General features: G+C 28.2%; 1 protein-coding gene across 1 annotated transcript in view; it reads left to right on the top strand.

The window, feature by feature from the left end:
* Positions 1 to 14,785, top strand: part of LOC100212924 (probable imidazolonepropionase) — a 69,333-nt gene extending 54,548 nt beyond the window's left edge. Inside the window, exons 8-10 of the mRNA XM_065800773.1 lie at positions 13,037 to 13,092; positions 14,293 to 14,453; positions 14,560 to 14,785. Of these exons, the coding sequence (XP_065656845.1) occupies positions 13,037 to 13,092; positions 14,293 to 14,453; positions 14,560 to 14,650 (308 nt within the window). The 3' untranslated portion in view covers positions 14,651 to 14,785. The remainder of the gene's footprint in view (positions 1 to 13,036; positions 13,093 to 14,292; positions 14,454 to 14,559) is intronic.
* Positions 14,786 to 21,917: the final 7,132 nt, after the last annotated feature.

The raw sequence follows: 21,917 nt of genomic DNA, 5'->3' as shown, positions 1-21,917 counted from the left end.
TGGGAACAAATTTGACGTCATTTTCTTCATACCATTCTAGAGACTTCTTGGAGTAGTGAATTGTAGCCAAATCAGGCCAAAATATTGTAGGCATCTCATGCTTTTTAATAAATGGCAAAAAGTTTTCTTTAAGCATTCTTTTATTTATAAATCTGCATTCTAAGTTTTACGAGTAAAGTATGGTGTGCTTTTTAAACCACAAGAGTAGATTGCTTGCAAACTAAGGAACTTGGGAGCAAATTTTTCAGTTTGAATATACTTGAATTTTTTGGCAACATGTCTACCTTTCGACTGATAAAAATATTGCTGCCCTAGCAATTGTGAAAAGTCCTTTTTGCAATAGGTTTCATCACCTTCAATTATGCACAAGTTTCTTGTTTTAAAAGTTTATATAGCTTTTTTGAACGACAAATTGCTTTAATTCCTCCATCAATGGATTACTTTGGAGTTATCTCTTTATGATATCAAATACGGTAGTGGTGTAGTGGTAAAACGCTCGGTTTGTAAGCGAGAGGTTCCGAGTTCGATCCCCATCACGTCCCTGGTAGTACTGCGCTCAACTCGTCAAGGTTCGTGTTTTGGAGTTGAGAGAAGGTTATACCACAAATAATTAGCCTCCTCGTCTGTAGTGGCCCTCTCAGCCTTGAGGAGATGAATTAACAAAAAAATATGCTTTATATTCTTAAGATATAAGTACTTTTCATATCAAAGCTTGGCTGCATTTAAATTTTCTCGCAAGATCTCTCTGCGACTGACATGAATTTTCCTTTATGGAGTGAATGATTGGTTTTGCTTTATATTTATCTTTAAATCTTTTCTTTTTTCCACTTTCAGCTTCTCTTTCAATAGATTGAGTCTGTTTATATCGCCGCAAAATAAATCTAATTAATGATTGAGAAACACCGGTCAATTTTGAAATGTCAACTTGTGACAATGAAAGATTTTAAATAAAATTTTTTAAAATTTTATTCAAAATCTTTTTTTTGGTTTAATATTTGTTTACTCATTTTAATCCGATAACAATGATAACCAATACTTATTACCATTACAATCAAACAACAACAACACGCTTCAAGAGCTTACGTGTGCAAAAAAATTAAAAAAAATTTGTCTAGTAGTTTTTGAGTAATTAACGATTAAAAGGTGCTGTATTTCATCGTGTTCAACCAATAATAATTTTTTTATGCAAAAAAGAAATTTAGAAGAAAATAAAAAATACGGTTGGATTTGTTATTAATGCTCCATGAAGTGTAGGCTTTGGTACTTTTAATGATGGTAACTCAGCAAGAAGCCATGAAACCTTTTTTTGAAATACTTTGAGTTGATAAAGGTCTTTTCAAAAGATTCTACATTATCCTTTGTGTATTGTTCTGTAAGCACCTAAACTTATAAACTTAAAGTGTATTGCAAAGATGCATTCAAGAATCTATCACATTTTGTATAGTATCCAATGCCTGCTGGTGTTCACTAGATGATTGTTCATTCACACTAGTTTGTAAGAGGCAAGCTGGTTCTAAAAGGGTTCCTAACTGAGGAAGCTCAGGAGAACAGAAATAAAAATGTTAAAATGAGGATATAGTGATAAGATTGCTCTGCTCATTGGAGCTCTTCATCACTTCTATAAGCCTATGGTTGTAGAAGATGTTTTTAGTAGTTAAAACAATAAACAACATTAAGTCCAGCGCTTTACAAAGTATTTTGAGAAGTTTATCAATGAAAATGACTCTGAATATGGTAGTCTGCTCTATTATATTAAGGTGAGATGGCTTTTTAGAGGTAATATTTTGAAAAGAACTTTTGATTTGAGACAAAAGAAAATAGATTTTTAAAAAAAGCTTAAACAAAGATCATCCACCGGAGCTAGAAGAAAAGGATTTCATTAAAAAGTTTGCATTTCTGATAGACCTGACCCAACATTACAATATTCTTAACAAAGAACTCCGAGGAAAAAAATCAATTAATTGGAAAAATGTACAACATTCTAGCTTTTCAGTTGAAATTAACTTTGTGGGAGGAGCAGTTAAGAACTGGAAATTTCAGTCATTTTCCAACTTTGGGTGAGCTGAATCCTGGAAACACAGCAAAACTTGTTACCTGTATTGCTGAATTGAAAACAAGATTTTCAAAAAGGTTTGCAGATGTTAAGAATCATGCAGACAAAATCCAATTGTTCACAGTGCCATTCTCTGCTGATATTGAAAGTGTACCAGATAAATTCCAAATGGAATTAATTGATCTTCAATGCAGTGATGCTTTGAGAGAAGCATATAATAAACAAAATTTATTGTTATTTTACAAAAATCTTGACCAAAATAAGTACACCAACAGTTAAGGACTGTGAGTTTCAGTCATTTTCTAACCTTGGGTGAGCTGAATCCCAGACACAGCAGAATTTGTTACCTGTATTGCTGAAAAGAAAACAAGATTTTTAAAAAGGTTTGCAGATATTAAGACACATATTGACAAAAACAAAATTAAATTATCACAGTGCTATTTTCTGTTAAAATTAAAACTGTATCGGAAAGGTTCCAAATGGAGTTAATGATGTTCAATGCAGTAATGTTTGTAATGAGAGGCATATAATCAACAAAATTTGATGTTATTTGACCGAAATAAGTACAGAAACTTAGTTGACAATGCAAAAATGATGAGTTTCTTGTTTGGTAGCACATACTTGTGTGAAAAATCCAAAACCAGATCTGCAAAATATTTTCCAAAATCTAAAACCAGATCTGCAAAAATACTTTAAATCCTTGCAGAATACTTTAAAAATTGCAACCAGTCTGTTGCCAATTAACATTAAAAACACAGTGAAAAAGAATGTTTAGATCTAAAAAATTAACTATTGGCCCTCATCACAAAAAATTTAGCCACCTCTGTTTTACACTAAAGTTTATAAGTCTACTATGTAAGTGTAAAAAATAGTTCTTTCTTTTTTTTTTTTTTGTTCATTTTTTGGTCATGAGGAGCTACAACAGTTTTTTTTATGTTCCTTTTTTTTTTACCTCTTTTTTACGTCAGAGGCAGATTTTCAATTTTGCTGCCCATAGAGTATGAAAAATTTGCCGCCCTATATGCAAAAAAAGTACATTAGGTCAAGAAAGGAATACATGCTGCTTTCTTAACTTCTTATTTTTATTAAAATAATTATAATTTGTTAAAAAATTATAATTTGTTGAAAACATAATCAAAACAACTTTTAAACTAAAATTTATTCCAATAAATAATTACGAGTATTTACAAAGCACGACACCTTGATTTCGTTTCTGCATAAGATTAAACAATATCATCATATGATATTGATTTAATAATATCAGATTCAATCAACAAAATAGCTAAAGCATTTAATCTATCTTCTGACATTTTCTTTTGAAACACGAAAACAAATGTTCGGCAGTTTGCCACCCCAATAAATTTGCCACCCTAGGCTATAGCCTATCAAGCCTATAGGTAAATCTGACTCTGTAAAATGCAAAAGACTGTTAATAAGTAAGAAAATGGTTAACAGAATTAAAAGTAATTAGTGAATCAGAAAAATAGATGAGTGAACTCCATAGCAATATTTAAAAACTCTGCTGAACATTCTGACCCCTACAATTATTGCCTGATCAGTCTTCTTTCTGTTATTAGTAAGGTCTTTGAATCTTTGATAAACAAATTTCTCACATCCCATCTTGAGCCAAATAACTTACTGTTAGTTAATCAATACGGTTTTTGATTCTCTTGCTCCACGGCTGACTTGCTAACTGAAAGATTTTATCGTGCATTACATGAAGGCTATTGGTCTTGCCATATCTAAGGCTTTTGACAAAGCTTGGCATGCTGGTCTTTTCCATAAGCTTGTATTGTTTTGTCTGTGAAATAATAGTCTGAAAATAAATTGGACTTGTTATTATTTTTTTTAATGAAACATAAAGAATTTGAACAAAAGTTTTATAATTGTTTTGTTTGACAATAAATTTACTTTGTTTAGAAAATTAAAAAGAAAAAAGAAATTTATTTACAATTCTTAAAGTTTTTAAATAAGTTTAAATTCTTCAAGTTTTTTACTTACTACAATTTTTTTTTAACTTTTAAAGGTTTTAGAAATAACAGTTATATAGAATAAAATCATAATTAATTACTTTTATTTTATGTACAAAAAGTTTTTTATAATGTATAGATAAAAAAGATTTTGAATTATGAAATCTTTACAAAATGCCAGTTTTTTTGAGACCCAGTTTTATATGCTCTTGAAGAACAAAAACTTTCTGTTTTTATTAAAAAATAATTCCAAGATTAACCAAATATTTTGAACTTGTGGTATGTGCTTAGAAGAAATGTGGTGCAAAAGCTTTATTGCTTATCTTTTTAAATTTTTCTCTTTTCTAAATAAAATCTTAATCTTTTTATTAGATAATTTGTTATTTTTAGGTAAATTTTGAAGCATTTCTTTGAGTGCATCCAGTGAATTGAGTTCCAGTGTTGCAGTTGTTTCAGTCTGTCAGATAATTTCCCTCTAGTGTTTTTTATTCCAGTGAAGTTGTCAGTAAAATTTCTTTGTTTTTTTAAAAAAAAAGAAAAAAAGAAAACAAATTAATTTCCAACAACCTGTTCTTTTAACCTGTGGTTAACAGAACTGAAATTATAAGAACAGAAAAAAAGAGTTAAAGAAACAGAGAAGATCAGGCGAGAATTCAAAAGCACCAGTTATCGATAAATAAAAGTTTTTTGAACATGAAGGAAAAGCTGCAGTAAAAGGATGCAAATTTATATTTTACAATTACAATTTATGTAAGAATAAGTTTTTGACATAGGACAGGTGATAATAGCTCACTTTAGCTGCAACTATGGTTGTATTTGTAGAAATAAAGAAAAAGTTGTGACACTACTAAGATCAAACAACGACTCAAGCTTGGCAGCCATAGCAACAACAACAAATGGACTTGCAATGGCTAACTTTTAAATAATTCAACTGTTCCCTAAATTGACTAATATTTTCTAAACTTGAATACAATCGACTAATAAATGTTGGAAATCGACGAAAAGTTGATTTAGTCAAAATAAAGGAATAAATTTTTTTTCTTAATAAATTGTAATAAAAATAATAAAGTAATTTATATTTGTTTTCATTTTTTAAACATAGTATCAATTAAATTATAATAGAGCAAAACAGTATGAGAGCAGGGCCACTTTGACAATGAGACAACTTATTCCCAGACCCTAATTTTGACTTATTAATTAATCAATCAATATATTTCTGAAATAGTATTACATTTCAAAGTTTTTTACTAATAGTAAAATTAACAACATTAAGTTAACATCTAATAACATTGATTAAAATAATAATGGTAATAATTGAATAAAATAATAATATTAATAAAAATAACGTTTGTAATAAAAAACATAAAAATCACAATAATAATAAGAAAAACAACAATAACAGTAATAACAATAATAACAACAAGAACAATAATAACAATAATAACAATAATAACAATAATAATAATTAAGTTATTACTAAGTCACTTGTTTTTAAAAACACAATAGCAACTTATACAACGCAATATATACAAAGTTAGAAAATTACAAACAGTTAAAACAGATAAAACATAACAACTAACGATAACATAAATCAAATGTTTAACTTGAAAGCAATAAAATAGAAATATTAATAGCAATAAAATTAAAAATAATAATACCCATGATAATTATAATAGAAATAAAAATAATAAAAAAGATTAAAAATAAGAAAATAGATATTTAATATTAAAAGAAGTAATGCTATCAAAAAAAATTGCAAAAAAAAAAAGTTATAAAATTAAAAATAAAAATAAAATAAAGAATTTGAAATAAGCTTTAATATTGAAGTAGTAGCATACACAAACATACAATTACACATATACAGATATATGATAACAACAATACTTTCATTTACATAGATAAAACCACAGATTGTGGTTTCAAAGAAACTTTTTTTTTAAAATAACTTAATATCAACAACAAAAATAACAAAATTTTATTTACATTATTTTTGTACTTTTTTACAAACTTAATTATTTACAAACAAAATTTAATGAGAAAGATCAATAAAAATATACATATTAAACTAAAAACATTAAACTACATTTATTTCTATTTGTTGATGTAGTTAAGTATTCCTCCTGCCCACTCTAGCTCCACCCACTTCACTTTTGGTTAGGGTATTCCCTTCCCCCTTTAATAAAATGAGGGGAACTCTTTTCCCCTATTATGGGCCCACACCCTGTGTGCACTATAGGATGTGGGCCCTTATTGACATCTCAATAGCATACAAACGCTTCATATGATTAACATAAAAAAAAATAAAGTAACTGTTGAAATAGCTAAATGATATTTTAGTTTCAACTAAACTATAAATTATAAATCAAAATAAATAAAATTTTAACTTGAAATTTAAAAAATTTGAAAATTAAATTTGAAAGTTAAATTTTAAATTCATTTTGGGTGAAGCTAAAGTGAGCAGGGTGAATACTTACCTACATCGACAAATAGAAACAAATGTAGTTTAATGTTTTTAGTTTAATATGTATATTTTTATTGATCTTTTTCCTTAAATTTTGTTTGTAAATAATTAAGTTTGTAAAAAAGTACAAAAATAATGTAAATAAAATTTTGTTATTTTTATTACCTAAAAATTATTTATTCGCCAGTTACAGTTAAGCAGCAGCTATTGTTGCTGGGATTGCTACAACTTTATTGGCCATAATAAATATCAAAAAAATACAGGTCATCAAATTGAAAATTAAAAACAATTTAAAGCAATCAAACCATTTGTAAAATATCTCATAAAATAGAATAGCACAATTATATTGAAACATTAAATTTTTTCTAAATTGCTTATAAAGATGAAAATAAATTTGAAATTAAAACCTTCAATATGTGGTAAGCTGTCTAAAATTCAAATAACAAACAAAATATTGTTATTCCATTTTAAACATTTTGTACAAAAAAAATTTTTATAATTAAAAACTGCAAAAAAAGCAAACGTAAATCTTTTAAAAAATAAATTTAAAAGATTCTTTAAAAGTAAATCTAACTTTATAAAATCTAACCTGAATATCACCACCAGACAATAACACTGTACTAAATAATTAGATTCATATAAAACATGATTGAATATCTAACAAAGTTATTTAAAACCAATAAAAAATAAAAAACAACTTACTTATATTTAAAATAACAAAACAGAACATTTTTCATTAAAACATTAAAAAATTAGACTTAAGAAACTTTGAAAACAGGTTAAAAAATAAAAAATACATACTATTTATAAATAAAAGTATATTCAATAATTATATTATTTATGATAATGATAATAGAAGATTCAAAGATATTTCAGAAATTTATAAAAGTTAAATAAAAATACAAAAACTTAAAGCGTTATCAGTTAATAGCACCTGAGTTGACTTTTCCAATATTATGCGGAGTACAATGCTATATAAAGGTTTTCTAAATTTTGTCATTGTTGTGCACTCGGTTTACCACTAATTAGAGTTGGAAGTTACTGGAATAGAAAAGATGAAGATTGTAGAGCAAGATAACGATTGACAGATGACTTAAAAGATTGCAAATTATATGAATCAGGAAAGCAAGATAAAGGAAGCAAGTTCTAAAGAACTGATGTTCGAAGAAAAAAACTAGACGAATAAGATTTTTTGGAGCACTTAGGAACAGTCACAGAAAAAGGAGAAAACTTAGTTGAATGACGAGTAACACGAGAATGAATTTTAGTAGATGGCACAAGAGGCGCTAGCTCTTTAAAGCAGTGCCATCTGTAGAAAAGAGAAAGAAAAGCAACACTACGACGATGTGATAATGGTTGGTTGCAAGAGCAGGTCCAACTATGTTTACAATGCGCTTTTACACCTTGTCTAAAAGAGAATAGGGCATCATTAGAAGATCCGCCCCAGATATGGCAACAGTATTCCATACAAAGACGGATTTAAGATTTATAGAGATAAAGAATAGAATCCATAGTAAGAAAGTGCTGAGCTCGATAAAGAGATGCAACCTTAGTAGATGCTAATTATACAATCGATTTGATATATGGTTTCCAAGAAAGATCAGAAGTAAGAGTTAATCCTAGAAGGTGAAGGGCAGACTCATCGAGTACATTACCGTTCATAAATATAGGAAGATCTAAATTATTGCGATAATGATTGGCTGAAAAAAATTGAGTTTTATCTGAATTAAAGTTCACCAGCCACATGTGAGCCCCATGCTGTAGCAAAAGTGCGATCTATTTCAAGCTCAAATGCCCCCTCCAAGCAATCAGAGAGTGTTTGCTTCTTATCATGACAAGAACAAATGGTAGTATTATCAGCGAACAATGCCACCTTATATGTGAGAATATCTGGAAGATCGTTAATGTAAATTAAAGAGTATAGGCCAAGGATTGAACAATGAGGAACCCCTAAAGTTACAGAATAAGAAGAAAAGTGCTGTCCATCAAGGACAACTTTTATACTATGATTGAAAAAGAAGGATTTAATAATTTTAAAGATGTTACCAGATACACCATAAAAAGAAAGTTTATGGAGAAGACCAGCATGCCAAACTTTGTCAAAAGCTTTAGAAATGTCAAGAGCGATGGCCTTAACCTCTCCATTTTTATCTAATGCACTATAAAACCTATCGGTTATTACTGTTAGCAAATCAGCTGTAGAACTAGAAGATCAAAATCCATATTGATGACCAGAAAGTAAGTTATTAGATTCAAGATGAGAGATTAAATGTTTGTTAATTAAAGATTCAAAAATCTTGCTTATGATAAGAAGAAGACTAATAGGACAGTAGTTAGACGAGTCAGATTGCTCTCCAAAATTTTTTAAAATAAGGATGACAGATGCCGCTTTCTAGCAGGCTGGAAAACTAGACTCTGATAAGCACTTGTTGAATAGTTTTGATAGTATATTTAACATCTCCAGAGAACACTTCTGCAAGATTATAACAGGTATGTTGTCTGGGCCAAAAGCTGTAGAAGAGTCAAAGCAGAAAATCATTTTAGATACAAAAGCTGGAGTGATACAAATGTCAAGCAATGGATCGACCTGTTTGGCGGCTCTATCAGGTAAAACTAGTGGAATCAAGAGATAATATTGATGAAAAGTTCTTATCACACAATTCAGCTTTGTTTTTAGGTGAGGTGACAAAATCTGAACCATACAAGAGAGGTGGAATTACAGATTTGCCCTTATTATTGATACTATTAAAGATTCTCCAGAAGTCAGGAGAGCCTAATATTTGTGATGAAATACAAGATTTCATGACCTGAGAATAGCGGGCTTTGACGTTAGACAAAACCTTTTTACAGTGGTTTCTAGCAGTAACAAACAGTCATTAATTAACGATAATTTTAACTTTTTTTTTATTTTTAAAACTATCAAATTTAAAAAAAAAGGTTTATTTTAAATATAAAATTTGACTTTTTAATAATGTTCTTAATAGAAACATACTTTATAAACCTCCCTGCTGTTTTATTATAAAGTTAAGGTAGCAAGTTCAAATCATCAACTTGCTAATTTTTTTTTAATTTTTGTTATTTAAAATGCAAAACAAAATAACTTTATAGTTCTATAAATTTTATATTCTAGATATAATCATATTATATACTTATTTTACTTGCACGAACTCAACTTAGTTGAAAACTTAAAATGTAAAACTAAAACAACATAAGTATCACAACATAAAAGCGCAATAAATTTCTTCCGGTGTTTTGATGTTTTTAGAAATTTTAAGCTTTTTTAAAAATTCTCTCTCTTTCCTTTGTTATAGTGAATAATATCATTACATATGTTATGTATATAATATTTATAAAACTTCAAAAGTGTTTTATTTTATATTTTAAAAAATTGAGAAACATTAAAAAAAAAGTTGCCAGTGGTAGAATTTGAACCATGGCATTTTTGTTAGAAGCTCTGAGATAACCACTCAGCCACATTGAGTAGTGAAAATTTTAAATGTATATAATAAATAAATAAATAAGGTGATAAATGCTATAGATCATAGTTTAAGGAGATGTATATCAAATCTTAAGGAGATGTTGCTGCAATATAATTTTCAAGTGAAAGTAAAATTAAAAAACATGATAAAGGTTTTAATATGTTTTAATATCACATAATTTGAAGTTTACGTACTTTAGATCTTTGCATACACTTTCATTCGCATTTTTTATAAAACAAAGTGCTGCGACTCTTTCTCGCCATTACCTCGGTTGCAATGGCTGCCAAGAATTTTGTGTAAAACTTGCTCAAAAGGGCATTACTCTACTAATATTAGGTTTAACAATATTATATAGATACATACACACATATACATATGCATATGGAAATAGGCACGTGTCCATACATATGCTTGCATAATAATGTATACATGCACATATAGATATACAGTTTTAAATATGTATACAATTTTAAAAATGTCTACGGAACATTAAAAAAATTTAAAAAAAAATGACAGCACATTACAATAACACATAATAAAATAAACAATGTACAAACATCCAGGATAATATAATACGAAAAAAAAAAAAGAAAAAAAAAAAGTTTAAAAAATTAAATAAAAAATGTGTTTCTTTGTTTTTTTTTGTTATTTTTGCTGATAGTAAAGTTTGTAGTTCTTTTTTATTTTTATTTTCCATTTTTGAACTTTTTCTTTTCATTTTTGAACTTTAAACTAAGCATTTTGTTTATTGTAGTTTGTTTGTTTTTTCCAATTTTTTTTTCTCTTTGGTCATTCTATTTATTTAAATTGTTTGGCCTTGTTTTTACTATTTTTGTTGATGCTTTTTCATTCTTCTATTTTTAAAATAACTTTTTAATTTTCCTTTTCTTCACTTATCTCTTTCTTTTTTCGTTTTTACCATTAAAGATTACTTCACCATTAAGAATTACTAACCATTTAAGATGTCATCGCAAAAATAGAAGCATTTTTAGTAAATTGCTAACATTGAAAAAAGCATAAAGTAAAGTTGCTATTTTGGTTATGAAAGGCGACATTTTTAATTATTAGCAGGAATCAAATTTTGTTAACTAAAATAGTAAAAAACTAGATTTAACTTCACCAACCACTGACCCAAACTGTCAGAGAAATTAGGTTTAACTTTACCAACCACTGACCCAAACTCTTACAAAAATTAAGTTTAAAATCACCAACCACTGACCCAAACTCTCACAAAAGTTAAGTTTAATTTCACCAACGTCTGACCCAAACTCTCGCAGAAAAGAGATCACATTTAAGATCCACTTCCTTTTTTAAGCTGTGATAATGTTGGTACATAGTTGTATTATTAGAAACTATTTCAGAAGATTATATAGATGAGGAAAAAAAAGGACCAAATGTAGGGGATGTTGGGGTACAGTGGATCGAGGGGCACAGTGAATAAGAGGCATTTTCTCGAAGATTAGAACTTTGTTTATCTTAATAATGTAATCATTTTATGTGCTCAAGTATCAGCCATTTTGATTTATAGTTGTTACCACATAATTTTTGACTACCGGTTTTTGGTAGTTAATTTTTGTTTTTAGCTAAGTAAATTTTCTTGCCGCCCTTAATTTTGTTATGTAGATCATGGTTAAAATAATTTTTCAAAAGTTGAAGTTTTTCATTCAGATTATAAATATTTATGCTTCCTTTTAGTAGTTTAGCTTTTATTTTAACAACACACATGTCTAATTAGACGTTAAACTTAATTAGTTATGGTGGGGCACAGTGAATTGGGGTACAGTGAATAGGTTGATTCACTATGCCCCATTAATGATCTTAAAGATTAAATTCATGCATTTTTAACAAACTAACTACATGAAAATGAATTTATTAGTTTTAAGTTAAGAATAATAATATTTGAATAATTTTTAATATTTTTATAAGTTTTGTTATCAATAAAATTATTTTTTTTTCTTCTCAATTTTCAAAATGTCTACTTTTTCGATTTTATACTAATATAATTAATAAAACCAAAAGTATAGTGCACAGTGTCTTTACTCCCTCAGCCTCAAAAAGTTATTTGGCTATGCCCTTATTCACTATCATTAATTTACGGCTGTGTTCATTTATTCAATGTGCCCCAGTACTGGGGCACAGTGAATAACATAACACAACTCACTTTAAACCTTTCTGAGAGCCGTTAGATAATAAATATTTGGGTTTTAGTGATTTATTATCATGAAGGACATATTCAATCCTTTCGCCTTGAAAAAAATAAAATACATATTTTAACTTTTGTTCAATTTAAGGAATAAAGAAATCTGATCCACTGTGCCCCAGCTTTCCCTACCAAGTATGAAACATTGTAATACACTAGAAATTACTGGAAATGAAGAGTGTTGTTCATCAAAAACAACTTTAGTTTATTTAAGCACTTGTCAAATAATTTTGAGAATAATGAAGAACACTTTGGTAAGACTGTGACTGAAACTGGACTGCAAGAGACCACAAGCTGCAGAGGTGTAAGTGAGAAACAACTTAAGAGGCAGAAGTGGTTTGGATACTCAAATCACTTCCATGTAATTGTGGTACTTTAGAAATTATATGAAGACAGAGAGTGTTGTCAAATCATCAATGGTGACTTGAATGTCGAAATGAAAAAAGTAGAATTTAGTAATTTAAATTTTTTTTTATTTACAATAGCGCTTGTAGAAAAAGTTTTTGCCTCTACACAACAAACTAACATGTTTCTCCGGGTTGTCAAGAAGAATGTAATCATTAGGTTCAAAAACAAATAAGAGAAAAATTTTAATTTATCTTTTTGAGAGATATGATGATTTTGAGAGATGAGATATTTTGAGAGAAATGATCAGACCCTCATATGATTAGTGATCAGTGATATGATAATCATATGATAAGTGATCAGACATATAATAAGTGAAATGTTAGATTTGTCTTTGTTAATGACAAATTTTTCAATTAATTCAATCATTAATCTTTAAAGAGAAATTTATTAGTCTTTAAAACCTAATAAAATTTTCATTAAATTAATACTTACTATTATTATTTGTTTTTATTATTATCTGTTTAGGTGTTGCTGTTGCACTTGGTTCAGACTTTAACCCAAATGCTTATTGTTATTCAATGGTAATTAGTTTTTTGTTGCTTGTGTCATCATTTAGCAGTGCAATAATAACTCTGTTGCTTAGCAACAAGTGCTTCCAATTAACACCACATTTTAGCAACATTGCCTGACTGGCTAGGGATAAAGCATATGTTTAAATGCCGCCGAGTAACACTATATAAATATATAAAATAAAACAAATATTAAAGTAAAAAATAATAACTAAATATATAAGCATATCATAACATACATACAACATGTCTTTGCAATCTACAGACTATAAATTTATAATGGTGATGATGATGATAATGATGATGAAGATGACAATGATGATATTGATAATTATGATCATGATGATTTCTAATTTACACAATCGATTTTCAATTTTTAATAAGGAGGATGCATACTTATAGGAGTTAAGCTTTTCAAAAACTCAGCCAGAATTTTTTTTTATATATAAGTTTTGACCTCTTTTGGTAAACGTTAAAACAATTGTTTGTTGAATGACAATGAATCCACATTAACAGGTGTTAAAACCTCGGACCTCTTGGTTCGACGCCGGCTCTTGCCCAATAAGCAACATTAGTGAGGAAAGAGGCGTGAACATCTAGTTACTTCCGTGGTGCTCTGTGATAAGACCGTAAGGACTTCTAGGAGCACCTTAATAACCACAACAACAACAAAATGACACGTTTAGAATATTCATCTTGTCCAGCATCTCCAAATATCTCTTTAAGTCGTCTTTGCTCATAATGTACTGATGTGGTATTTTCTATACTTAGTATATTTTCAAGTTTTAGCAGCCATTACAAATATTCTTGCTCCCTATCACATGCTCTCATATTCTCAGTTAATCCAAACTTCTGCACCCATTACCACTGTAAAGAATATTTTTTACATGCTCTTACGATTTCATTTGGTTTTTTTCACAACACGTAGTATTAGTATAATTTTTTATTTTGTAAAATATTTTTACTAAAGAAAATTATAAAAGCAATAACATCACAGCAATGACAATAACATAGTAAGCAAGACAATAAAGTAAGCAAAGCGAGACAATAAAATAAACAACGCATGTTAATAAAATAAGCACTAATGTTTTAGCAAATTATTTAAATTAATGTTTAAAACTTTTAACGCAACATACAAATGAGATTATTAAACATTTACTTATGAATTCATTTTATTTTTACCCTTATTTTTTCGATATCTTGAATTTCTAGACGACAGTTATGCACATGGCTTGTTGTCTACTCCGCATGTCTATGAGTGAAGCATTGATTGGAGCAACAATCAATGCAGCAGCATCTATTGGATTATCAGATTCTCATGGATCGATAGAAGTTGGCAAACAAGCAGATTTTATCATTATTGATGCACCAAGGTTTTATTTCTTTTAAATTGAATAAACAATATTAATAACACATTCATAATATTTATTTGTATGCATGCGCATTTTATTATTATCTTTTCAAATTTTTTATACATAGATGGGAACATTTGATTTACCAGTTTGCTTCTCACGACGAAATTATCACTCACGTCATCAAAAGAGGTTTTGTAGTTTACGCCAAGTCTTGATAACTACAAAAGTAAAATATTAGTAATATTTTGCACGTTTAGACACGCATATTAAAACGTCGAAATTTTGTTAAACAGTTTTTCTCAATGAAAAATGTATTAATTTTTTAATAAACTGTATTATTTCCTAATGTACGTAAATCTTTCATTTCTGCATTTTAGATTTTTTTTAAGGTCGTATGCAGGCCTCTAAAATAAGGGTTTCAGGTGCGTATACAGGGGTATACGCACTTTATTGCTTTAATTTTTTTTTCTAGTTGTTGTTACAACACTTTTTGAATCCTATTAATTCCAAAACAATAACAAGGTTGCTGCGCAAAGAAACAAGTTGAGCACGACGTCGTTTGGATGAAACGCAAAGCTTTTCGTTTACAAGGTGAAGGTTCTACCTCCACATCACTACCGCATTTTGGGATGTTTTAAAGGAGTTTTTATGGTTACTATGGTTACTCATTACTATGACTATGATAAACTATTGTTTTTTATTTTCTTAAAATGTTCTAAGCTCGTATTTTTTTCGTTTAAATTATTCTTACTACTTGTTGTTTATCCCTTGGATCATAGAACCCGCCTTTTTTTAGCTTTTATATTAGGGAAATCAAGTTCTAAAAAACAAAACTAATGTATGTGTGTGTGTATATATATATATATATATATATATATATATATATATATATATATATATATATATATATATATATATATATATATATTTATTTATTTATTTATTTATTTATATATATATATATATATATATATAAATAAATATATATATATATATATATATAAATGACTAACCATATTAAGTAGGGTCGGATACAAGAGAGGGTTCCAGATCTTTTCCCCCCTCTTTTTATTTCTCTAAATAAAATTTATTTAACAGTTTATTGGCAGTTACGTTGTCTGAACGCCTCGCGTAGCGATTTGCTTTATAGGCACATAGTAACATGCTTGTCATAGCGTCCCTTTAAAAGATGTTACAATTAAACTTGCTAATTTTACCGTTAAAATTTATTGTTGAACATTTAGCCCTGAGAGTTCTTTTCACACAAATCAAAAATAATGAAGTTGAGTTGAAAAGATGCCTTCAAAACCACAATCAGCTACGTCCAGGCAAATAACTAACTTTTTCATGGTATCTAACTTTACTTTTGTATACAGAACTAATAAAACATCATGTGTAGATGGATAAATCCATATTTTGTGGATATATCCATATATCATAATGGTTATACCAATATTTTAGGTTTTTCACCATGGATCCACTTTAACCATTTTAGAGCGAAATCAAGAAGATAATATAATCTTGATTTCGCTGTAAAACTGTTAAGCTGGAAATGAGTTATGTAAAAATACTGTTGCTTAAAAAGTTATCATCCTATCAAATTAAAAATTTTACAAATTGTAGACAACACACTGATAAAGTGCCTGAAGCAGGATTATTTTATATTTCTTTGTCCTTTCATAAGACAGTGTATTTTTTTAAAGACCATATATTTTTATTTCCTTCTGTTAAAACCTTGCTTTAAGCGCTACTTTGAAATTATAATAAACGACTGAAAATTTAATTTTTAACAGATCGCCTAAATAGAAATCTTTGACAAAGTAGAAAATTTTATGCCGGGATATCTCAGTTGGTTAAAGCGCTGCTAAATTTAGAATTATTATTAGCCGTACTAGATAGATTTTTTTTTTTTTTTTGCAGTATAAGTTAATTCAAGTCGTAAAACATAATATAAATACAAATAGCGGGGACAAGAAGATGACATAATTGGTCTTATTAACATCGGTTTACTAAACCCTTTAATGGAAAAAGAAATTTTTACCACCTTAAAAAATTGAAATAATTTCTCCAAGCTAGGTTTAGCGTTGGTAGATTAAATAAAAATATATTTTTTATTCAAAGTTTTTAAAAATTGCTCTAAAAAAATACTGTGTCAGCAAAATCTCTAATTAAATTCAAAACTTTAAACATTAGATTCTAAGTGTCGGTATGTTGTATTTAAACCGAAATTTCACTGCATGTTGATAAAGTAGTAAAGGAGGTTCTGAACTAAAATCTAACTTTACATCATTGCCTATCTTTAATGGCATATTTGACCGTTAAAAAATCTGATTATTCAAAATAATAAAAATACAATTACACAAAATATTTTAACTCTAGTTGTTTTGTTGTTTTTGCTCAGAACCTAGTTCCCATATTAAAGATTTTTCATATTATTACTCATTTTATTGATCGATTTGCTTGATATATGAAGATAAGACGTACTTCACGAAGATAAGACGTAGGGGAACCTGTTGTACTTTTGACCATGTTGTACCTTTTGATCACGTTGGTCACTCTACTCTGTCGGCTTACTATTATTTAAAAAAAAAAAACGAAAAGTGCCATTTGAAATAATAGTCCATGATGACTCTTCTTACCGTAAAACATCATACTTGGGGTAGTTGGTATCGATCCACAAGTAAGTATAAGATTTAGCTCTTAAAAAGTAAATATTTGTGTTAATCTTATTCTGATTTTATAAATGTGATAAATTGTTGTTTGTTTCATCTACGACATTATAAACATTACCCAGCATCATTTTTTTGTTATGGAAAATTTTGGATGATTATGTCTGATCATAAATGGGATTAAGACAATAATTGTTAAAGAAACCCATTTCGTGTACCTTTGACCAGACTAGGATGTTGTACCTTTGACCAACAAAAGCTAAAGAAAATATGTGACTTTATCTAAAATAGTTATAATAACTGATTTTATTTTAAAAAAGTAGTAATACTATAAGTAATACTGAGTATCGTAACTTTGATACACAAGTCTTTGCAAGATTGTAAGGATTGATTTTTCTAATTTTTTTAAGACAATTAGGATTGATTACAAAATAGTTAGATTTGTTTTTTATTGATATAAGGTAGGGCAAAAGTTGCTATAAAATATATATCTAAAATATTAAAGAGGTTCATACAATGCATGATTTTTTAGTAATAACGTTTTGGTCAAAGGAACAACGCACATCGGTCAAAGGTAAAATGTACGTGTTGTACCTTTGACCAATTGACTTCTTTATTTAAAACGCGGGAAAAAGATACTTTTTGGTTGAATGAAAAAAAAACTATAAGTATAATTTTAGAGCAAAGTATGAGAGAATATCATATAGTTTGAATGGTTTAAATTTACTCAATAGACTACGCAAAAAACGCCTTAAAGCAAAAAGTGGTCAAAGGTACAACAGGTTCCCCTACTTCACGAAGATAAGACTTACTTCACGAAGATATATACATTGCATATTTTTGTTAAACAAAAGATTAAATAGCTGCAAATTAAAAACTTTCTTTCTCTACTCAATCTTATTTTATTTTTATTATTAGCGAAATTACCAACTCTGGAAAAAAATAGGTATCAAAAACGCATAAGCAATTAATTATATTACTAAGATGGATAGACAACCAGAGGCGTAGAAAGAATTTTTTGGTGTTCGAGATAGGTAACTTCCAGACATGGAGCAAACTCCAAACATTTATATGTTTATACTTATGTCAAATAATGAGGGTTTGCAAAAAATTGCGATGATTGAAGGCTGGGTACAAAAAAGCCCCAAAAATTTCGCCCCCTCCTGCCCCAAACGTGAGAGCAACAAATTGATGAAGTATTTATTGTACTATTCTTAACTAGACTTATATTCATCGATAAATTTTAGACTTCATTTTAAAATATTTTAGCGTTCAAAAATTATGACCATATAAAGTTTAAACCCCCTCAATTTGAGGGGGTTGCAAATTTTATATGGTAATAATTTTTAAACGCTAATAGATAACATTTTTCTAAAGACTTTATAAAAAAAAATCATAAAAATCATTGGTTTAGGGCTAATAAACTCTCGCGTAACTCAGAGAAAACAAAATCTCGCTTAACTCAGAGAAAATAAACTCTCGCTTAACTCAGAGAAAACAAACTACATAATATTCCATAAATAACTACATATTATTTCATAAAAAATCACAAGAAGAAAACCTTCGTTTTAAGTTGACCTGACTATATCTTAAATGATAAATGAGTAAAAAACAAGTCAGTGTAAGATTCTTAGGAAATGCTGATGAGAATTTATCCATGCTTTCTAAAATAAGATATATTCAATCTAAGATCACCAATATAATTGGTATGATGTGTCGAGTTTGTTCGTAAATCAATAAATAAAGTCTTAAACTAATATATATTATAAAACCTAATTAATATATATAATATAACCTTTAGAGCTAATGATTCAACATGCCTGCAGAATCATTAGCTCTAAAGGTTCATTTTCATATCATTCATTATAGGTTTAGCGTGAACACGCTAAACCTATAATGAATGATATGAAAATGATAAATATTTTCGAAACAATTATCTATCAGCATTTAATTTTTATGCATCGATTCAATAATATCTCTCCTAAAAACCTTAGTTTGAAATAAATAGAAATGAAAACTATTATCTAAGAGCAAATATAAGTAACTTATAAACTGCCTCAAAACTTTAATAAATATACTGAATATAACATTACATATCGAGGTCTAAATATATGGAATATTTATCAAAAAGGATTTAAATGTATGGCAAAGTCATTAAGTTCATTTAAATTTCAAATCAAAAAAGAAGTTTTAAATATTTGAGTTTCATATGTGCTTGAGTAACTCTGAAGTTATTTGATTTTAATATTTCAGTTTTTTATCTTTATTTGCTTAACCGATCAGCGCAGCAGTTTTACGACGATTATGGTTAATAATATAATATCTAAATGACGTAATGCAATCTTTATCTTGTTTGAGCCCCTGTCTGTTTAATTCTTTATTTCATAAAGATCATTGTAAATAGAAAAGTTTCTATTTTATATACAAAAACGGTGCTTGTTGACAAAATTTTACTGTCTTCTTCGTTCTTCGGAAATATATATTTTTTCTTGTATATATGTATGTTGATTATTTTTGTTAAACAACAAAATAAATAAAATAGAAAAAAAAAGTTATTAAAAAACATGCAGGTAAATACGCATAAACTTGAAGTTTTCCTTTTACACTAGCATATACCATGAAATATCTGGAGAACTTTTATAAATCATAAGTTTTTATAAAAGAAGAATAGAAGCAATAACAAGTGACACAATCGTTTCTAAAACTCTCAAGCTGATAATGACAAACCACTAATTGTTGGGTAAGTTTATCAGAAGCAACCATTTATACTTTAGAAAAATTTGAGGGCTGCGTCGTTTATTGATAGCTTTGCTTCAGATTGTTCTAAAACTCTTTAAGCGTTGCGATTAATATAAGTTCATAAATAAATATTTTATTCCATAATTTTGGCCCTCTAGTAAAAATTGAAAATTCAGTCGCCGCAAAATAACTTTTGGGTTGAATGTAACTGTTGTTTGAGAATCTAGTTAGATATCTGTTCTGATTTATTTTGAATAGTGGGTAAAACATTTTAGGAGCTATACTTTTATTAACTTTGAAGATAAACATAAGAAGATGATAGATATTTACACATTCCCAAGCATTATTTACACAAATTATACTTGGGAAAGTGTAAACCGTTAAAAAAATAAAAATAAAAAACCATTTACCAATGTGTAAATAGTTTTTTAATTTATTTTTTAATTGTAATGCACCAGCAATATTTGCGTAATTAAGATGGCGTTTAATGAATTAGAAATATAAAAGTTTTAAGCAAGTCGGATTTAAAAAAGTCTTTGCTCTACAATATAGACCAATGTTTCTTGAGATTTTATTATCGAGATAGTGTATGTGATCTCTCCACGTCACGTTTTCATTAAAAAGTACGCCGAGAAATTTTAAAGTGATTTCTTTTTTTATGTCTTGATTGGCAATACAAAGTTTTGGAAGTTTTAAAGAATTTTTATCTCGATCATGAATACGATTGAAAAAGATATATTTCGTTTTTGTTACATGTAGAGATTTGTTTGCATTAAACCATTCAGTACGATTTAATAACTCTTTGTTTACTGACTTAAAAGATTAATTATATCATTATGTGCATAAAATAGATTTGTGTCACCTAAAAATAAAATTGTATCTAGTTGAGTAAAAGCTTTGCTTAAATCATTCATAGAAATGAGAAAAAGACGTGGTTCCATTACAATTGCAGGTTCATATTGTAGGTTTAATATTGCAGGTTGCATATAGATTGCATGTTCAAATCCCAGCTCCGCCTACTCGGCGTATGAGTAGTACCTCGGTGCGAAGGGAACTTGTCTCGATTAGCTCTGCTATTGCTATGTTTTCTTCTCGACTAGTAAATAAATAATCTAGTTGAGTAAACGAAAATTATAAAAAGATTTAAAAAAAATCGAATGGTTATGTTGATAGTTTTTAAAAAAAGATTTTGAAAAAATTTTAAAATTATTCTGTTAACAACGTTTTGAATAATGAAAACCATTTGAATAAATAATGCCTTTGAAAAGGTTTCTAGAATGAGGATAAAGATAAATTCATAATCATTAGCAGCAAATACGACTTAATGAATGCTTTAGTATACCAAGCAGAAGCAAAAATAAAATAATTTATTTTAATTCCCACCTTAACGCGCTAGTATTGAAAATGAAGCTTCACAAAACTTAGTTTTCTATCGACCTAGAAAAATATTCATTACGTTCGATAAAAAAAGGTCAAGTGCTTTATCTCACGTGCTCTATCGCACTAATACAGAAATTAGAAAAGATTATGCAAGAACAGTATTTGATTCTTTTTCTCAAGAACCAAATACTGTTTTGTATTTAGTCTTAATAATACAATAGCTCAACAAACGCTCTGACAATGGTGGCTATTTGGACATGTTTTCTAACAAACTCATATTTACTGGCGGTTATGTTCGATGGTAGGCATCAATTTTTAAAAGTACTTGATAAAGTTTAGGTGTTCTCAATACATATAAAAATGCATTTATTTTATTGAACATAGTAAAAACTTGAATTAAATTTTTTTCCCCATTTCTTAAAGGGTCCTGGTACTACTCCATTACGCTAATCATATCATTATGGTCAACGTGAACGGACGCGTTTTAACAGCGTGGAAAAGAATAAAAAATAAAGAAAAGAGTTAAGTTAAATTAATTTGAAAAATAATAAAATTTAAAAACGTTTATATAATATTAAAATAATTATGGCAGTTACGATTGAACAAATTAAGAAAATGTCAAAAAAAATGTTTAAGGAGTTTAAGAAGGAAACCGACGACATGATTGAACAGCAAGAAAAAATGTTTTAAACAA

Source organism: Hydra vulgaris, chromosome 07 (assembly GCF_038396675.1).
Source record: "Hydra vulgaris chromosome 07, alternate assembly HydraT2T_AEP".
NCBI lineage: Eukaryota > Metazoa > Cnidaria > Hydrozoa > Anthoathecata > Hydridae > Hydra > Hydra vulgaris.
This window is presented reverse-complemented; position numbering and strand designations above follow the sequence as displayed.